The sequence below is a fragment of the Podarcis liolepis genome, assembly GCF_965112155.1.
Source record: "Podarcis liolepis genome assembly, chromosome: 1".
NCBI classification, from domain to species: domain Eukaryota; kingdom Metazoa; phylum Chordata; class Lepidosauria; order Squamata; family Lacertidae; genus Podarcis; species Podarcis liolepis.
The window spans coordinates 133,529,824-133,549,526 of NC_139554.1; the positions used below are offsets into that span (position 1 = coordinate 133,529,824).

The 19,703-nt window shown below is 45.8% G+C and overlaps 1 protein-coding gene and 1 long non-coding RNA gene across 4 annotated transcripts in view; one reads left to right on the forward strand and one right to left on the reverse strand.

The window, feature by feature from the left end:
• ASB18 (ankyrin repeat and SOCS box containing 18) overlaps positions 1–19,703 on the reverse strand; it is a 40,911-nt gene that overhangs the window by 13,642 nt on the left and 7,566 nt on the right. The window contains exons 1-2 of one of the 2 annotated variants that reach the window (XM_083474205.1): positions 16,713–17,056; positions 10,266–10,533 (exon numbers count right to left, since the gene is read on the reverse strand). In XM_083474205.1, coding sequence (XP_083330331.1) covers positions 10,266–10,533; positions 16,713–16,956 — 512 coding nt within the window. In that variant the 5' untranslated portion in view covers positions 16,957–17,056. Of the gene's footprint in view, positions 1–10,265; positions 10,534–16,712; positions 17,057–19,703 lie in introns of those variants that run through there. The other variant, XM_083474206.1, reaches the window with a different exon arrangement.
• Positions 16,051–19,703, forward strand: part of LOC310693484 — a 105,736-nt gene continuing 102,083 nt past the window's right edge. Inside the window, exon 1 of one of the 2 annotated variants that reach the window (XR_014519195.1) lies at positions 16,051–16,066. This is a non-coding gene — a long non-coding RNA (uncharacterized lncRNA). The remainder of the gene's footprint in view (positions 16,067–19,703) is intronic. The other variant, XR_014519196.1, reaches the window with a different exon arrangement.

The following is a 19,703-nucleotide window of genomic DNA, read 5'->3' on the forward strand; positions in this document are numbered from 1 at the left end:
TATTTTACATTCGCTGCTTAAAATACCTTCTGACAAACAGAAGAGGCTTAGAGATAAAACAGTCTACAGCAATGTTTTTAGTGCAAGTAAATTAATGTGATAAGCTAGTCTAAATGAATCAAAATGACTGTTGCTTTGCTTTGAGATGTTGACATTGCTACTCATGAAATGGTTGGCACAGTCACACAGCAAGGTCAAATCTTCCAGCAGGTGGAAGAAGAGCTGGCAACAAAGCCCCTCCAAGGAGCCTTTCCAATCCTCTTACCTAACCCAAAGATTTTGTAAAGGTGAGGAACACTGGCAAAGGGAGGGGCATCGTTTACACATAACTGACTAGGGTGTAGTCTTAATGACAGGCATATAAGAGATTGCATGGTACCTTTCAAGATAATCTGATGCAGGAAAATTTGCAAGGTTTTTAATTCCACAAGGATCTTCATTAGGTAAAAAAAAAAAAGGATGCTACAATGAAACTGATATTGCAAAAGAAAATGACTATGCGAATATTTGCATTAGTATCTTTTCAGGTAGGCCTTTATTGGTAGCAGCAGATGGCAACAAGAAGATAAACTGCCAAGGAATCAAAGACTGCTATGTTGTTTAGCAAGTTCACACCTCTGTGTAGGCAATCGTTTTAGGAACATGGCATAACCTATTGCTGCTGGTGAAATCAAAGCAACGACTTATGAGGACAGAACTGAATGTAGTTATTGCACTGCAAGTGTCTGGGGCTGGAGTGGAGGAGGGCAGTGCATGCAGACCCTGACTTTTGGGGTCAAAGGGGGATGTTTTTCATCCTTTGTTTCTCTGATAAGAGCTTCCCCTTCACTTCCACTTTATGGGAAATGTTAAATTGCATTTTATAAAGGCTATGGGACTAGACTTTCTCCCAAAGGTGTCTACTTAAAATATTTGCAATGGTATATATCCTCAGTTCTGGCTGCTGAGGTAAAGGAAAGCAGCGTGTCTGCCTGTTACAGAAGTATATTATTTGAGAAGTGTATGGACACACCACGGTGCCCTTTGGTCCTACCAGACAGCTGACTGTGCCTCCTGGCCTCCTCCTTCACTCGCTGGCAGACACTCGCTGTCACACAGCAGCCCTAAAGGGTCCAGCCCTGCATTCACCTCTTGAACCCCTTTTTCTGCTGTTCCACGTAATTAACGGAGAGGTGGTGATAAAAAAGAAGCCTAGAGGCGAATGCACCGCCTTGGATGGTGAGCTCCCCGGAGGCTCTGCAGGGTGCCTCCTGAACAGCAAGGGGCGCCTTCCGTTTTATCTTAAGTAACCAACCTTATTAAGCTAAAAATAGCCTTGAAAACAGACGTGGATGGAATGCACTAACACGGCCAGCAGGAGAGGGAGAACCGGGAGCGGAGCAGGTGGGGGAGGACATTGTTTACCGGAAAGTTTGCTCTGCATATGCTATTTCTAGACACTTACAGGTTTGGGATATAAGAAATCTGGCAGACCATCCTGGATTCTTTCCCCTTCAGTACTGTATGCCTAGCATAGTGGAAATATCATCTATACATGTGGGATTTAGGCAGAGTGAATTAATGGTGCTCTATCCCATAACTCCTGGCTGTCTCCTCAGGTACACGCACTCAAGGACTGCAACTGTTGGCTCCTTGTCCCCATGTGTGACAGTCACGTCCAGAACTCTTTCCAGAGAGAGACTTGCCAAATGTTCAGAAACTGAGACATGGTCTGAGCGCCCACAAACTATTAAATAAGTCAGGTACAGTAAGAAAGAAGGCTCACACACAAAAATTTAAATAATCCAAAAACTCCCTCACACCGAAGCCTAGATGTCAGAGGAAAGTGTTCTAGCACGGCCTTCTCCCTGACCTGCTAGATTAAAACATTGCCGTGATGCCAACCCCAATAGCCCCTTCTCCTGTTCAACCCTCCAAGCTCACAGCCATGCAGCCCCCCCAAGAAGATGCAGTCCTGTGAATCCTTGCTTGCAGTCTGGTGTCACCCAGAAATAGATTTATCACTTCATCTGCTCAGGGGCGGAGGAAGGGGGGTGCAGTGGGTGTGGGCCACCCAGGGTGTCTCCACTGAGGGGGGGTGACAAAATGCCAGTCAGCACTCACCGCAGGGCCTGCAGCACGCCCAAGCTCCATGTTTCTCTTGGGAGAGAAGCGGTGGCTTGGACGTACGCAGGCTGCATGCTGCCCAAACAGTTCACCCACTGCCTCCCCCCAGCTATAGGGCGGCTGAGTGGGAGGAGGCAGGCAGACTCCAGAGGTCCCCAGAGGTCGCCTCGCTCCTGGGCAGGTGCCCAAGCGGCTTCCTCCATCGCTGCATCTGCTGCCTATGATAAGATAAACCATGGACTGCAGACCACAACAAAACAAACCTGACTCCTGATGATGCCACTTCATCATTCAGGCAGTAAACAACCATTTGAAGGAGGAATTACAAAAGCATGCTGCAGAAATGTAGCATTTGCTGGACTTTACATTGTTATTTGAACACATGATCATCTCTTGGGAGGAAACTATCTGATATTTGGGCAATGTCTTTTGTCTGCACCATAGTTAAGGTCAGCATAACTATGTAGAACAGATACTCCATTGTGGCACGGGCACTCTAAGTGGATTTCAGCCTGCTCTGTTGAAAGGCCAGGAGGGGTTAGGGTGTATTTAAAATAAAACTTGCAGCCTGAGCCTATGCATGTTTTCTGGGAAGTCTCACTGAGTTCAGTGAACCTTTTTTCCCCTGGTAAATGTGCTTCTGATTTCAGCCATAGATGTAAAAAGAAGAGTATAGCTATTCATAGAACCAAAGACTCATAGAGTTGGAAGGGTCCCAGAGGGTCCTCTAGTCTAGTCCAACCCCCTGAAATGCAGGAATCTCAACAGATGGGCATCAAACTTTGTGCTGCTGCTTCTGCTAGAAAATTAATAAATAGGAAAAACTGAACGTTTCTTTCTTATACTCAGCAGACATAGGAGCCGAGCATCACAAGCTACACTGAGACTCTGTAGCAACTCAAGCAAGGCATTTCCTGCCATGTGTCAGCACTGTTTATTCAAGAAATATGCCACCCCCCTTCTCCACATTCAAGAGGTCCTACAGTTGTAGTAATAAGATAAATATAAGAGAATTTATTTCTGTACTAAAACAGTTTTTGGAGGGCAGGTGGCTGGCTAGGACAAGTTAAAATAAGAACAGGTTTCGTACAGCATCAGACCTATAGTTAATTTATGTTCCAGGGCAGGCATAGGCAAACTTGGCCCGCCAGATGTCTTGGGACTACAACTCCCATCATCCCCGACCACTGGTCCTGTTAGCTAGGGATGATGGGAGTTGTAGTCCCAAAACATCTGGAGGGCCGAGTTTGCCTATGCCTGTTCCAGAGCATAATTTTCAAAAGGCAGCTATCTGGACAGGGCACAATTGTCATCTGCAAATGAGATTTCTGCTCGGATTGACATGGAATACCACACTCATTTCAAAATACTTGCATTTACCACCACCTGAATGAAATCAACGGGCCATTAATTTTCCTTCTGACTTTTATACTTCTGCTCTAAAGCCTATGACAGCTTCCCCGGTGTTTTGTTAAGAGAGTGCCCTTTTTGGACTTAACCCTGACTCAGAGACCCTGTATTTGTATTGTCTCTTATTTTTAACCCTGTGGCATGGCCAAAGTATAGAAACAAAGACGGGTTTCTCCTCCTCAATTCTAGTTTCTACAAAAGCCTGCACGATTCTCCTTTTTTTAATCATCCCAGTTTTAGCAAAGGGAGTGCAGTGAATTTGTAGACTCCTCTTACCCCACCATGTTAATTATCACTACTATAAAAAGAAGGTCAAGGAGAGGAACTCAACTAAATAGGGCGAAGTTGGCATGCATGGCTCCCAAAGTGAAGAAGATAGAAATGAACTTTGCTGGAACTTTAAAAAAAAAAGGGGGGGGGCTTCAAAAAGCTTCTAGATTAAAGCTACGACATCTTTCTTTTCCTTTTTTTGGTTGAATTCTCATGGATTGTGAAAGTTGAAATGGTTGGAAGGAAGCCCAGATAGTTTTTTATCCCAGTCACTGAGAGGCTCAAAGGTTTTAAGTCCTGCCCCCATGGTGAATATGGGAACACAGAAGAACCTGACACATAGGTGTTCAGGCCATTGTTACAAAGAGGGAGCCAAATAAAATAGCTCCCTATGTAGGTCAATGACCTGCTCTTTATTGTCAGTAAAAAATTAGGGATGACCTTCAATCCGTTACCTGGGAAAAAAAATCAGCAGAAGTAGTTTCCCCTAATCAAAGAGAAAATGTTTGTTACCCAAAGCTTGACCTCCTCACTATCTAACTTTAGCACAACTCTCTGCGATTGAGAAGCAGTGGTCGAATCCCTTCTGAAATGTCTGTTAATTTTTGATCCTTCCAAGTAGATGGCTTAGTTATTGTAGAGGCATCCAGTTGTGCTGCTGTAGTTAAGGCTCTGGCAGCATTTCCATTATAAAGCCATAATATTCAAGGGCTTAGGGCTGGCTCCGTTCTTTCAACATTGCACCTGTGATGTGCGTGGCTTATAGGGCGGCAGTTCAAGTGCTGCCCCCTTGGCATTTGTATAAAATATGATGTACCGTATTTTTCGCCCCATAAGACGCACTTTTTCCCCTCCAAAAATGAAGGGGAAATCGGGGTGCGTCTTATGGGGCGAATGCCTGCAAGCCTCGCGCGCCCGGCAGGAGGTCCCACCGGGTGCGCGAGGCTTGGGGCGGCAGCCTGTCGCCCGAAGCACGGGGAGCCCTCTGGAGGGCTCCCCCTGCTTCGGGCGAGTGTCTGCAAGCCTCGCGCACCCGACAGGAGGTCCCGCTGGGTGCGCAAGGCTTGGGGCGGCAGCGGACTGCTTGCCGGCATGCAGAAGCTTGGGGCGTGCTGAGCTCAGCACGCCCCAAGCTTCTAGGTGCGCGCAAGCAGTCCGCTGCCGCCCCAAGCCTTGCGCACCCGGCGGGACCTCCTGCCGGGTGCGGGAGGCTTGGGGCGGCAGCGGACTGCTTGCCGGCATGCAGAAGCTTGGGGCGCCCTGACCTCAGCACGCCCCAAGCTTCTAGGTGCGCGCAAGCAGTCCGCTGCCGCCCCAAGCCTTGCGCACCCGGCGGGACCTCCTGCCGGGTGCGGGAGGCTTGGGGCGGCAGCGGACTGCTTGCCGGCATGCAGAAGCTTGGGGCGCGCTGAGCTCAGCACGCCCCAAGCTTCTAGGTGCGCGCAAGCAGTCCGCTGCCGCCCCAAGCCTTGCGCACCCAGCGGGACCTCCTGCCGGGTGCGGGAGGCTTGGGGCGGCAGCGGACTGCTTGCCGGCACGCAGAAGCTTGGGGCGCGCTGACCTCAGCTTGCCCCAAGCTTCTGGATTAGCGCAGCGCACCTGGGGGGGAAATAAATTTTTTTCCCTTTATTTCCCCCCCTAAAATCTAGGTGCGTCTTATGGGCCGGTGCGTCTTATGGGGCGAAAAATACGGTAAATCAACAAAGATGCCTTCACAGCTGGACAGACATAGGGACATGCGGAAAACTCCGGTGACATAGGTAGAATGAAGGATTCTGTCCACCCTGCACTTTTCAAAAGCCAGACTTCTCCAAATGTCCTCCAGGGTACAGGATGCAACAACAGCAGGTGAGGGGACTACATTCTAAAAAGGAACGTGGCATCTAAACTCAAAATGCCTTGGCGGGTGAGAATGCAAATCAACTGTTTCCTTTTGCCAGCCCTTCTGCTAGAAATTAGCTGCCCGAATTCATTCCATTTCTAGGACAGTATTTTAATTTGTCCTGTTTGCTAACATGTGGAGGACCAATCTCTAGCTGACCTAAGTTGCCTTTTGGTGTTTACAGAGACTCAAGAATACAAAATAACTGAGAAATCTGAATCTGAAGTTCTTTGAAGAAGAAGTAGTTTAGATTTGATATCCCGCTTTATCACTACCCGAAGGAGTCTCAAAGCGGCTAACATTCTCCTTTCCCTTCCTCCCCCACAACAAACACTTTGTGAGGTGAGTGAGGCTGAGAGACTTCAGAGAAGTGTGACTGGCCCAAGGTCACCCAGCAGCTGCATGTGGAGGAGCGGAGACGCGAACCCGGTTCACCAGATTACGAGTCCACCGCTCTTAACCACTACACCAAACTGGCTCTCTTTGGCGCTAGTGCTGTTGTATGGGGTACATGGGAGTCCTGCAGCAGCATAACAAAGCAAACATCTCTGGCTGCACTGTGGTAGGTTACTTGACTTCACTCAGAAGAAGGAAAATTTCAACCAGTCATAATACCTACTGGTAGTTAATGGTGCATTTAACTGCGAGCTTTTCATTTATTTATTTATTTATTTATACATACATACATACAAGGGACGCAGGTGGCGCTGTGGTCTAAACCACAGAGCCTAGAACTTGCCGATCAGAAAGTCGGCGGTTCGAATCCCCGCGACGGGGTGAGCTCCTATTGCTCGGTCCCTGCTCCTGCCAACCTAGCAGTTTGAAAGCACGTCAAAGTGCAAGTAGATAAATAGGTACCACTCTGGCGGGAAGGTAAACGGCGTTTTCGTGCGCTGCTCTGGTTCGCCAGAAGCGGCTTAGTCATGCTGTTCACATGACCCGGAAACTGTCTGCGGACGAACACCGGCTCCCTTGGCCTATAGAGCGAGATGAGCGCAGCAACCCCAGAGTCATCCGCGACTGGACCTAAAGGTCAGGGGTACCTTTACATACATACATACATACATACATACATACATACATACATACACGGCATACCACTTCTAAGCAATTTTCATGCATTAATATAACAAATCCTACAAAACTTACTAGGAAATATTTAGCCTGTTTGAGGGTGCAAGCCTTTACTGCAGCAATACCGACTGAGAGGCTTGAGAAATTTATGATACATCGACACAACATGAGAAACATCACTAAGCATGGCAAATGCACGGACAGAATTCCCTCAGCTCACAGGTAGAGGGAATCATGCCAGCAGAGCCATTCCACCAGCAAAGATACGCCAGCTGAGCCGCCTAAATGGGTCGTGGGAAGTGGGTGGGGCAGGCTGGTGAAAGGGGAGGAACGCACTTAACATGGCATCCTATGTTCTCCCAGAGACTGGGCTTTTTTTTTTTTAAAAGCATTGTCACTGGAGGGGTTGGTGAACTCAAAAGGACACTTAAAAATCAAGCTAAAGGGAATTTTAAATCTTCAGTTTAAATAAGCACACACATTTTAAAATAAATTCGCCTGCTGCCCATGAGCAGCGTGAGATTCCAGAGGTTCCAGGGTTTGTGTTTCCTTTGGAATGAGGGGTATATGGTTTATTTACACATATATGCAACCTGAGTCAGCATTGACACCCCAAGAAGGCATAGCTGTCAACGTTTCCCTTTTTTAAGGGAAATTCCCTTATTCCGAATAGGATTCCTCGCAAGACAAGGGGAAAGTTGACAGCTATGCAAGAAGGACTTGCTTCTCCCATAGTCACAGCCTTGGATTGCAGCAGAAATCAGGCATAGCTCTGTTTCTCAGCTGCCCACCTTCCAACTCCTGGCTCACAACAATCAACTCTCAACTCTGCCTTTGTCTTTCTAACTACCAGCGAGTTGAGGGATGGGGCACTTCCTTTATAATAATAATAATAATAATAATAATAATTTATTATTTATACCCCGCCCATCTGGCTGGGCTTCCCCAGCCACTCTGGGCGGCTTCCAAAAGAATATTAAAATACTATAATACATCAAACATTAAAAGCTTCCCGAAACAGGGCTGCCTTCAGATGTCTTCTAAAAGTCTGGTAGTTGTTGTTCTCTTTGACATCTGGTGGGAGGGCGTTCCACAGGGCGGGCGCCACTACCGACAGGGCGGGCGCCACTACCTTTGTTACCTGAATGACTCCTACTTAGGCCATTACCTCACCCCAGAAGCTAGCCTGGCTAGTCCAGGAAGCTGAATCGTGGCTTAGATTTTAACCCTTACTAGACCCAGGAATAAGAAGGGTACAGCCTACCCCTCTACCCACAACTCATAACAGCCACAAATCATGTATTTTAATGATAAATTATTGTAATTTTTTAAAAAAAATGGCATTTAAAATCTAATTTTAAATGGCCAGAACTCTGAATTTGTTTATTTTTTAAAAATTCTGCTCAGCCTAACTCTCTGGAACTGTTTTCTTCTGTCTTGGATTCAAAGAAAGTGGACAACAGCAGGCCGGGATCACAATAGGCTGTGCCAATCCCATTCAGAGCTATGTTTAGCTGTGCATTAACTATCTGTGTTGTCATACTTGCTCATGTGTCATCTACTATAAGATTATGTGGGGACACAATTCTTTCAGTTTGCATTGAGTGTGGTGAGAGTTGTAACATTTCTGCCAGACATTTCTGCACCATGCCAGAAGCTATGGCCCTACACACAATGGCTTAGAAATGTTGTTGTGAATTTTAATGTTTTATTATTTTAACTTCCTGTATGTTTTAATGTAATGTATTTTCCCCCTGATTTTATGGTTTTATCTTTTTGTTAACTGCCTTGACGGTTTTTGTTACAATCAAGCAGTGTACAAATTTAATGAAATAAAGTAAATGAATAAAATGAGAGGTGACAGCTGCCAAGACTCAGTGTGAGGGTTGTGGTACTTCAGAAATTATTTGCCCTGCTCATGTGCTTCCTTCTTCAGTTAAAGGGGCTGGCAAAGGACCCCATAAATTTCCAGAACTATGGGGGAAAAAAATATCCCCCCCCCTCAGTGGCATAGTGTGGGAGGGCTAAAGGGGAGCAGCCCTGGGTGTAAAATAGCACGCCCTCCCCCTCACACGGGACGTGGGTGGTGCTGTGGGTTAAACAACAGAGCCTAGGGCTTGCTGATCAGAATGTCGGTTCAAATCCCCGCGACGGAGTGAGCTCCCGTTGCTCGGTCCCTGCTCCTGCCCACTTAGCAGTCTGAAAGCACGTCAAAGTGCAAGTAGATAAATAGGTACCGCTCCGGCGGGAAGGTAAACGACGTTTCGCCAGAAGCGGCTTAGTCATGCTGGCCACATGACTGCATCCCGGCTCTCTCGGCCAATAAAGAGAGATGAGGGCCGCAACCCCAGAGTCGGTCACGACAGGACTTAATGGTCAGGATCCAGTTACCTTTACCTTGGAAGTATGCCACACAATTTTAGATAAGAGTCTAGGTGCAAAGAAATTCTGAGAAATGGTCCCATCTCAACACTCTACCACCCAGTGTCCTGGTTTGCAGGGCAGGGAGAGGGTAAAGATGAGAATCCTGCCAGTTAGCTTCCAGAGAAGAAAAATGTACATGAGGACCAACTACTCCAGGTCACCCCAGCATCTTCATACAGATCTGAGCAGGGGCAGGTATTATTTGGAACTATGTGTCTCAGAAATAAAGCACATGAACATGCGCAGAATGCCCCTTGCTTGCCCAAAAGAGATATGTTAAAAGCCTCTAGGCATGCCCCCATGTCTTCTTCAGGCCAATGAGCCTTCTGATTTCTTCAAAGAAGAGTGAGTGAGTCGGGCTGCCATTGTAAGTAGAGTCCTTATCCTCAGCGGGCAACATCTCAACATTTAAAAATGGCATAAAAGCAACAGGCATCCCAAATTAAAATAAGAAGCATACATTTAAAAAGAAGAGCTCGGGACTGACTGAAGATGCTCTGCATTCTTCAGTGATGTAGCAGGGGGGAGGATTGGGGGCTATGGCCCCAGGCACATTTTGTTTTCCCCAAATGTGAACTAGGTCCAAGCACAATAAAAAGGAAAGACTTTGAGGAGAGTTTTGAGTTTACTGGGCCAAATGAATTCAAGAGGACAGGGTGGGGTGGGGAATTTCCCCTGCACTTTATATGTTAAGAAATGCCCTGCTTCCTCATCATGGGCATGTCCCTATTGGTGGCAGAATTTGGAGCAGGGCCTTTAGTGATGCAGTGCCAGCCCCCTGGAGTCCCTTCCTTTCCATGTCAAATCAGTGCTGATAATACTAGACTTCCAACACTTACTCAAGACATCTTTGTTTAGGAAGGTATTTTCACGTGTGTACTTCAAACTATTTATTGTGTTGTTTTCTGCTCGCTGATTTTTATCTTTGTTTTTATTGAATTTCATGGTTTCAATCTTGTATGCCACTTTGCTAATGTGAAACAATAAGGAGCCAAGAAATAAACACACGTTTTATGCCTATATCTAATTCTGAGGCCTAAAGTTGTCAGAATGAATCTGTGGAAGGACTAGAGTCTTGCCCAAACATCTTGCTCCTTACCCTAAGGTGTTCTGGCTGGTGCACAGGTGCAAAGGTGCTTGCCCATCGTCACTCAGAAGATTGGGATTAGCCTTGTGTTCCAGTAGCAACTCTGCGCATTCTCTGTTGCCCCTCTGGCAGGCTTCATGCAGGGCGCTCCGTCCTCCTGGAGCTGCGTTTGGGTCTGCTCGCCAGAAGAGCAGGTGACGAAGGCAGGCAGTGTGTCCGTGGATGGCCGAGATGCAGAGTGGGTTGGTCAGATCCCTCTTGTATTCCAGAGACCACAGGCCTGGAGCAGACAGGGATGGTGGGCGGGAGAAGAGAAACAGAAAAGAAAAGCAAGGATGGGCTTGGGGCTGAGATTTGGGATCAGAGGGTTTTTCCATGTCTCTAGGTGTACAGGGATTGCAGGTGTTTGTTAATGTCCATTATTGTTATGAATCTGTGGGTGCAAGACACCCTGAATGAAGGCTGAGATGTTAGAATTGGGGAATAGCCAGGCAGACCCAAGTGTGTATTAGGGTGTAGCAAAAGGTGGGGTGGCCCCACGGAAAAGCCTCTGCTATTGGCATAAGGTAAAGGTAAAGGGACCCTGACCATTAGGTCCAGTCGTGGCCAACTCTGGGGTTGCAGAGCTCATCTCGCTTTATTGGCTGAGGGAACCAGCGTACAGCTTCCAGGTCATGTGGCCAGCATGATTAAGCCACATCTGGCGAACCAGAGCAGCGCACGGAAACGCCGTCTACCTTCCTGCAGGAGCGGTACCTATTTATCTAGTTGCACTTTGACATGCTTTCGTACTGCTAGGTTGGCAGGAGCAGGGACCGAACAACAGGAGCTCACCCCGTCACGGGGATTCGAACCGCTGACCTCCTAATCGGCAAGTCCTAGGCTCTGTGGTTTAACCCACAGCGCCACCTGCGTCCACTATGCTATTGGCATAGTGAAAGCTAATTAAGTCAGGTCAGCGTCCCAAATTATGACCCCCTCCTTAATCTAGGAAATCAACATGAGTTAGGCACTAATTAACTCTGGCAAGTTTCCTTGGAAGGAGGGGTAAACAATTAGGAAGTTCATCAAAGGGGCTAGGTGTGGAAAGGGCACATGGAAAAGGCTTCCTCCCTCCCTCAGGGGATAAAAGCTGAGGGTTTAAAGCAGCAGGTTGGAGTTAAGAAGGATTCAGCTGGAGAGGGGGCAGGGTGTGCTGCTTGCTGTCTGTTTGAGTGCAAGGCTATGGGGTGTGTGTGTGTGTGTAAATAAATCATTTATCCTAAGGACCCTACAGTCTTTGCTGTGCCTCATTTGCCGAAAAGGAAACACAGAGGCTGGGTTAATGCCCATGCAGATTGGGGTGGCATGTAACAATATGAATGTTGAATGGTATAATCTATGTATGCTTAACATTTTTAAATGCAAGTGGTTTGGAGACCTTTCAGGTAACAAGCAATTAATAAGTCTGAATAATAATAATAATAATAATAATCCTTCTATGAGCTTTCTGTCATGTCTCAGTATTGAAATGATTAAACAAACATGCAAACAGTTGATGGATCCTGTGGCATTCGAAGGCACTCAAACACATTTTTTTATTTCATAAAATTTATACACTGCTTAATTGTAAAAAACCTCAGAGTGGGTTAGAAGAGAGAAAACAGTAAAATCAATTTTAAAAATACAGCCCTACTTTAAACCATACAAAAGTTAAAATACTAAAATAGATTAAAATGATCTCACCTTTCTAAGCATCTGGATAGGCTTGTCTAGAGAGGAATGTCTTTAGCAGTCACCAAAAACAGCACAGCAAAGGCAACTGCTTGATCTCATGAGGCAGGAAGTTCCAAAGTGCAAGTCCTGCCACACTAAATGGCCAAGTTCTTACACATGCGAAGTGGGCATCATGTGGCACCAGCAGCAATGCCAATTCCACCAATCCAAGTGGCTGGGTGGACACATGTGGGGTAAATTGCAAGTAAATTGCTCCCAAGTTGCTAAGGGCTTTGTGTGCTAATAGCCTTGAACTTGGCCTGGTAGCAAATCAACAGCCAGTTCAGATCTCTGAGCAGACGTGTTTTGTGCTGACAAGGCCTCACTCACCCCATTACAGCTGGACCAGGGGTTGCAAACAGCTTGGGGCTTGAGGGCCACTTTCGTTGTTAGGCAACCCGCCAGGAGCCTCATCCCCAAAGTGGGTCTAGACCAGTGGTTCCCAACCTTTTTTTGGCCATGCCTCACCTAAGCATCTCTAAAATCCTGATTCCCCCCTGTGACATATACCGTATTTTTTGCTCTATAAGACTCACTTTTTCCCTCCTAAAAAGTAAGGCGTCTTATGGAGCGAATGCAGGCTGCGCAGCTATCCCAGAAGCCAGAACAGCAAGAGGGATTGCTGCTTTCACTGCGCAGTGATCCCTCTTGCTGTTTTGGCTTCTGAGATTCAGAATATTTTTTTCTTGTTTTCCTCCTCCAAAAACTAGGTGCGTCTTGTGGTCTTGGTGCGTCTTGTACAGCGAAAAATATGGTAATTCTTATGATTCAAAAAGTGAGCTCCTATTCATGTGGAGGAAGCCTAAAAGGCCATTAACTTGGTCTAAACAAGCTTCCAAATTGGGATCCATGGGTCTAGATACAGATGCAGCCCCCTCCCAATCTGTGCAGAATAGCTGAGGTAGGGGGTTAACCCCCTCCCTGCTCATCAGAAAATGGGGCTCTGGGTGGAAGTTTGGCTGCTCATCTGGCCACAGGCGAGAGAGAGAAACTTCAACCTCTCCACCCACCTTAGCCCTGGTTCTGTTTTTCTTTTTGACATTCTTGCCAAAATTGATGGGATTGTGGGAAGAGAGAAAATTGTGGCTCACTTGCCAAAAGAGGAAGCCACTTCTCCCGAAAGGAATGGATCAAATATGGTACCAGGGAATACAGCTCGAGGTATCTTAAAGGCTAACAAATTTATTTTTACATAAGCTTTCATGGACTACAAAAATACACTGAGCGTGTGCAGTTTCACAGCTCTCAGCAAAGCACAAACAAAAGACATTTTGGCAACCTTAATATTTTAAGCATGTGCATATTTTAAACTCACTTTTCATTCTTTTTGCTCACTTCCTAACTCGGTTCAGTCATAAACTCTCAGCCTAACCTTTGTCACATGTTTGTTGTGGAGATATAGCAGGTGACATAAAATGGCTGCAAAAGGGGGCTCAATGCTAAAATTATGGTTGATAACATATCCCACTTTCATAAAATAATGTTAAACACAGTGAATTGCCTATATTTCAGATCTATTTGTTTAGCATTGATACTGGCTTACCCCTTCCTCACAAGAAAGCCAAGGCTGCAAGTCTGTACCCAACTTACCTAGGAATAAACCCCATTAAACACAAAGAAATTTATTACTGAGTAGACATGCAGATTGTTGTACTGTAAGTTAAGCATACAGTGAATTCTCAAGGATTGCCTGGACTTCAGCTACTTATTGTGTTGCAGCATTTGCAGAAAAAAACACCTTGTAGGGGTTACCTAATGTTAGATGAAACCACTAAAGGAAAGATTCATCTTGGTTTGTTAGGAACAAACAAAGAACTAAGGGGAAATTTAGGATCTTTAGATTAGAACTATAACAATTCCAAGGACTAGAAAATGAAACAGAAGCAGGAAGGGGAAATGAACTAAAGTGGAGGGGACAACAGCTGCTTTTTGGGACTACAGTGATTCTCCAAATAACGCAGTCATGAATCAAAGTTCTGACATTACGCATTGGCAAAAAACACTGACAGAATAGACAGGAGCAGTCAGTTTGGCTGATCTCACAGAAATGTGGAAGGATGCCCACACATTTTGCTTTATAACTTTCCTTCTAGTAGCGCTAGAGGCTACTATATATATATATATATATATATATATATATATATATATATAGGATTGGGGGGAGGGTGGGGAGAAGAGGACATCAGGACATCAGCATGCAATCTTTTTAAGCAGCACAGAAAATGTAATTCTTACGCAACTGGAAGGTACCTGACTGAAAAAGACAGTAATATCTCCTGGTTCTCCTGACAGCGTGTGGAAAAGGGACTGGGGGAAACTTCAGCCAAGGGAAATGGTCTTGCTATTGAAAAGGATCACTGGCACCTCACAGTCAACCATTTCAATACTTTCCTTCGTTCTGCAAATGCTGCCAAGTGCTCTTGCTGGATATGACAGTGACACATTACACTCTCCCCCCTCCGACAACATGCGGGGCTGGGGGTTAGCCAATACGAGTCAGGGTGGATATAAGAAGCAAGCAACAATAAAAAGAAGAAGTCCCCAGTGAATACACATCAGTGGCCTGGATTTCACATGGCACACAGAGGTGCCTTCTTGTCATGAAGGAACAAATCAATATTATGCCGGTAACAAGCTATAGAAACTTTGCTGAGAAACTTTGGAAAAGACTTTGTGCTAATTGCTCCACTGCACTTAAAGCAAATATGCAGCCTATTGAAGTCCAAGCATGTGCAACATACTGGTCACCCAACCACTAGACAATGAGCTAACAAGGCTTACATTGCTTTTGAAGAGATAACACTAAAATGTTTATCTTGGGGCCCTGGTCAAAATGTTGCTAGCACAGAATGGGGTCCTTTCCCATTGCAGGGAGAGATCTTTTGTGCAAATCTTACTCGTTTCTGTCCCCCCCCCCCTTTTCATTTTTGGTTCTACAGGTTTACTTTTCAGTTTTAAAGCAATTATTTTGTTATTCCCTCTAAACCCCTTAATTCTACCCCTTTCATGGCTGTTCACTACGGATGACAGCCACTCCCCCTCCTCAAATGAACCAATATAACTATATTCTGATATCACTAAGGGCAGGTGAAGCCTATTTAGAGTGAGGGCAAAGCTTCCTGTATAAATCATGTGGGCAATCCTTGCCAATTAGGGTCAGCGTTAAAAACTGAAAACTTCTGATGGATATCTTTCAATACTGACCAAGAATTTGGAGGAAAGAATTTGCCTGTTTTGGCTCAGCCCTAGGATGAATCATGATACACAAACAGACCAAATAAAAAGCTTTGTGTAGAGATTTCTATATTTGGTAATCCCACCATCTATCAAGAAGTTTTTCCTTGCTAAACCATTCCAACCAATCAAATAAATTAGGAACACTATTTCATTCTGCCTGGCTAACAGGATATTTATATTTTCTACATTGCTATCACATAGCAGAGCTGGAGACCTGCTTCTGCAGCTGTTCAAGCAAATACAGGGACTCCAAGAAGACTCTGCCTGACCTACTGAGCAAACAAACATAAGTCAGAGATGGCCTTAGCAGGAGGCAAGAAGGTTCATTCTTCTCTGTTCCTTGCGTTATACACAAGGCAGCCAGGGAGAGATCAGCAGTCAGGATGCTGGATGAGACTGCATGACCAAGGTTCACAGAGAACATTCAGCAGCACCTTTACCTGTGAGCACCCCACACAGAACAGCAGGCAGAAAGGGTAAAAAGAGGAGATGTGCAGGAGGGGAGAAAGGGTGGCAGCTCTGCCTATACTGGGAAACAGTCCTGCTCCTCTTCCACCACCCCTGCAGGCAGCTCCCACCACCACCAAACAGTCCCTACAGCAGAGCTTTTGCACCAGACTGTGTCACATAGACCTCTCCTTTCAGCATGTGGGGAGAGATGGGAGCAGAGGCCTGGGAGGACAGCAGAGGACTGAGGGGATGCAGCAGGAGCTGCTCAGCATGACTACGGAGATGCAAGTCCTACACACTGCCCAAGGTGATATGAGAGAAGCCCTGGCTCCATTGCCAGGTGAGGGAGTTGTGCTCCCTACCTTCGAAAGGTATGGCAGCCATGAATGAGCTGGGGAGAAAACAGGAAATGTGGCCGGCGGGGGGGGGGGGCTCACCTGGGAGACAGCACTGATGAGCCTGAGGTGATCAGACCAAGGAGGATTCCCTTGGAGCACGGCTGGCTGACTGGAAGGTAAGCACGAACCTGAGGAGGAGGAAAGTGAGGGGCTGCTCAACCCCTCTCACTTGGTCTGTGGCATCAGTGGGAATCCCAACCCAAGAACCCCGAACTGCTTGCTGAGACTTTCTATGATGCTAACAATACTGGACACATCTGGATCCTCTTCAAAGAGGGTCAGTCCTGCTCCTTAGACCAGATTAGCACATCGCCATTGCCACCTTGCTCAGTTTCCATTAACCTGTCCAGGTCTAGAAACATATGGTGATAGCAAGCCTACAAGCCTGTTCACTGCTGACAGTGCTCTACGATACTAGCCAAAGACCCTTGCTGACCCACGTGAAAGAGCTGCTGGGAGGGAAAGAGGGAGGGAAGGAACCAGCCCTGCACACAGACTCTGGGAGCAACTGGATAGCCACAAATAAGAGAACACTTTTAAAAAAGCACCACTTGCCTTAATTTGGATTAGTAAATAATACCTGTTTAAGTTTGAAAGTGGTCCTTGAAATCTAGAGTACCTGACAGTCCATAAGCAGCTTTCTTTTTCACCTGCCATTCCAGCTCATTTTTACTGATCTCAAAGACCACATTGACATCTTCGTAATACTGATCGACCAGAGCTTTGAGCTTCTTGAGGTTTCCTGTGACCAGAGCCTCAAAGTATTTGTCCAGAGGGGCATGGCGAGTCTTCAGCTTGCATCTGGATCCTCCTGGCTCAAAGATCTGCAGCTTGTCTACAGCAGGTCCTGGCACCTCTTCCATTGCGCTAATCTGCAGCTAATTTTAGTCCAGAACCTTGTTGTGCAGATTACGGAGGTCTTATTGTTTGTGTGACTCTGTTTGTGCTGCCCAATTAAATTCTAGTTAGGGCTCTGACATAGCTTGTATTTAAATCTGGTGCTAATTGTTACTTGATACAATTAAAGTCACGTGGGTGGGTGGGTGGGTGGGTGGGTGGCTACAATAACAGCCACTTTACTACTGAGATTACATGTGGAAATAAATATAGCTTGACAAGGTCAAATATTCACAAGTCTGCTTGTGCTGGAATTCCTTCATGGAGATATTTTAATTCCAAGCATGATCTTGGCAAGGAAACATTCTCATCCACAGTGAGGTTTTTCCCTATAATTGATGTTAGCCTATTTTAGTCCCGGTGACAAGCAATGGTTTGCATGCTTTGGGATCTCTTGCATTTCAAACTTTTATCGTCTGCTTATCCACATGATTTTCAGCACCAGGTTTTCTTTCCATGCCATCACCATGAAATACAGTTCTGTGATTAGGATATATATCCCGGTCATGTACAATGCCATAAAATATTGACTTTCTTTATTGCATTAAAGTGTCATAGCATTTTTCACTGAGCAAATTCGAATCTGTTAGCCCTTTTTTATGCTGCAGAAACTGTAATTCCTAAGGACTAGAAGCCAATGCAATAGAATCCATCTGTGCTTAAGGTTCATGACAATTTTTCCATTGCTTTCAGCTAGGTTAATAGTGGTGCTGGTGGTGACTAGACTAATATTTGACTCTAGAAGTAGGATCAGTCCCTAAACTCACTGACTGAAGGGCACACAGGGGACAAGCCAGAAACAGGAGATGCCTAGTTCCTGTCTGTGCCTAGGGCTGTGCCTAGGGTTCGGCAACAAAGCTGTTTACATGCAAGAAGTATCTGATATCACAACCAGGGGCTAACTTTTGCCAATAGGGTGTGTCATTAGAAATGCCTCAACACATTCCCACAGCAGTACATCTGCAAATCTAGAAATTATCATAATAAATAAGAGAAATAATTCAGGGGTCTCCCGCAGCAGGTGATAGACTCGCCTTCCTTGAAAGTTTTAAAGCAGGGATTGGACGGTCATCAGCCATATAGGAGATTCCTGCATTGAATCTCAAACATTCGGGTCCCAACTGTTTCTATGGTCTTTTGTATCAAATGCAAGCTGATTCCTAGCTTGTTGCAGAGCAGAATAGGGCATCCTTAGAAAAGATAGGACACTTCAATAAGGAAAGTTTTCAACTTAAAACCTTATATTAATTAATTGATTCATTATACCCTTTTCAAAACATGTCAGGTGTTTATTGTGGCATGCTATAAAGTTTCAGCATACATTGCTGTCGGCCATCAATTATGACTGTCCTTTAGCATGTGTTTGCAAAGCTTACAGTTAACATTGATTAGGCCAGAATCTGCCTAAAATGATAAAATTTTGTTCTGTGAACCACACTGGGACCTCCTGTTAGGGTGGTATATAAATTTAATAAATAATAATAAATAATAATAAAGAGTCCATCATCCTTGGGCTCACTATAGAGGAAAGAATTAGCTGCTCTGTCAATCTGAATGGTGAAGAGTTTTCTGTCGTTCAAAGCTTGAATTCCCTATCAAGTCTTTGTGGTCATTACCTTTTCCCTTAATCTCTGACTCCTCTTTCCCCCTTACTTTCCAGTCATCTTCTTTCCCCAGGAGTTCATTTTTCACCTTGGTCCCTTTTATTTACAGGAGGAAATGTTATGAAGTACGGGTCCTTGAAGCTTTACATCTCACAAGTGAGACTAGAACGTTGCTTCACAAGGATGCTCTTAAATGCTCTTTTGCTTTAGCTCAGTGAGAAGTGGCCAGTTGTTGTTTGGCAGAAGAATTCTAGCAAGTTCTCCTGTAATTGAAGGATTCCTCATGCAATGAGATTATCCACTAGTGGCTAAGAGTTGTAACACTCACAATCCGCATTCTAGTGCCTATTGGGATGCAATCCCTAGGGATATTTGCTGTTTGCCCAAAACACAAACCTGAACATTTAAGATTGCTGAAATACTTATTTCCTCTTTTTGATACTGCAATCCCTTTTGCACTGTAGCCAAAAGGTCTGCTTGAGCAAAAGCAAATGGCAACCCAAATTCATCTCTTGCCATCTTCATCCAAGTGGTGCTTTGCACAAGTCACACCCCATGGTGCTTCATGACCTCTCTGCATGAGGCAGAGAGAGAGAGAGAGAGAGAGAGAGAGAGAGAGAGAGGGGGGGGGGACTGAAGTGTCTGGGCTGAAATGTGTGGAATTGATGGTTAAATAACTGGGAAGTGGGAAAAATGGTGGCAAGCTGGCCTGGAAGTTGGCAATTTGTGTGGCATTCTTCGCTGTCTGCTGGACTCATACAGACGAGCCAGTTTAGATGAAAAGCACTTAGACTAGATTATCCCTCCTCTGTTTCATGAGTGCAATAAGACACTTATTTAATTTACTTGAAAAATGTATTGTGCTGGACCCGGGGGCGGGGCGGGGGGGGGTTACCGAGAGGCGTGGTCAGAGTCCGGTCCTGAGTCGAGGGTCCACCAAGGGCGAAACGGGGTCCAAAGCAAGAAGCCGGGCGTGGTCGGGAACTCCGGAAGAACAGGCCTGGGTGCTGGCAGAAATAGGTTTCCAACGATGTTGCTCCCGCAACCTGGGACTGGGGCTGACTGGCCTTTATCCCCTCTGAGGCCAGGGGCGGTCCCAGCCCACAGGT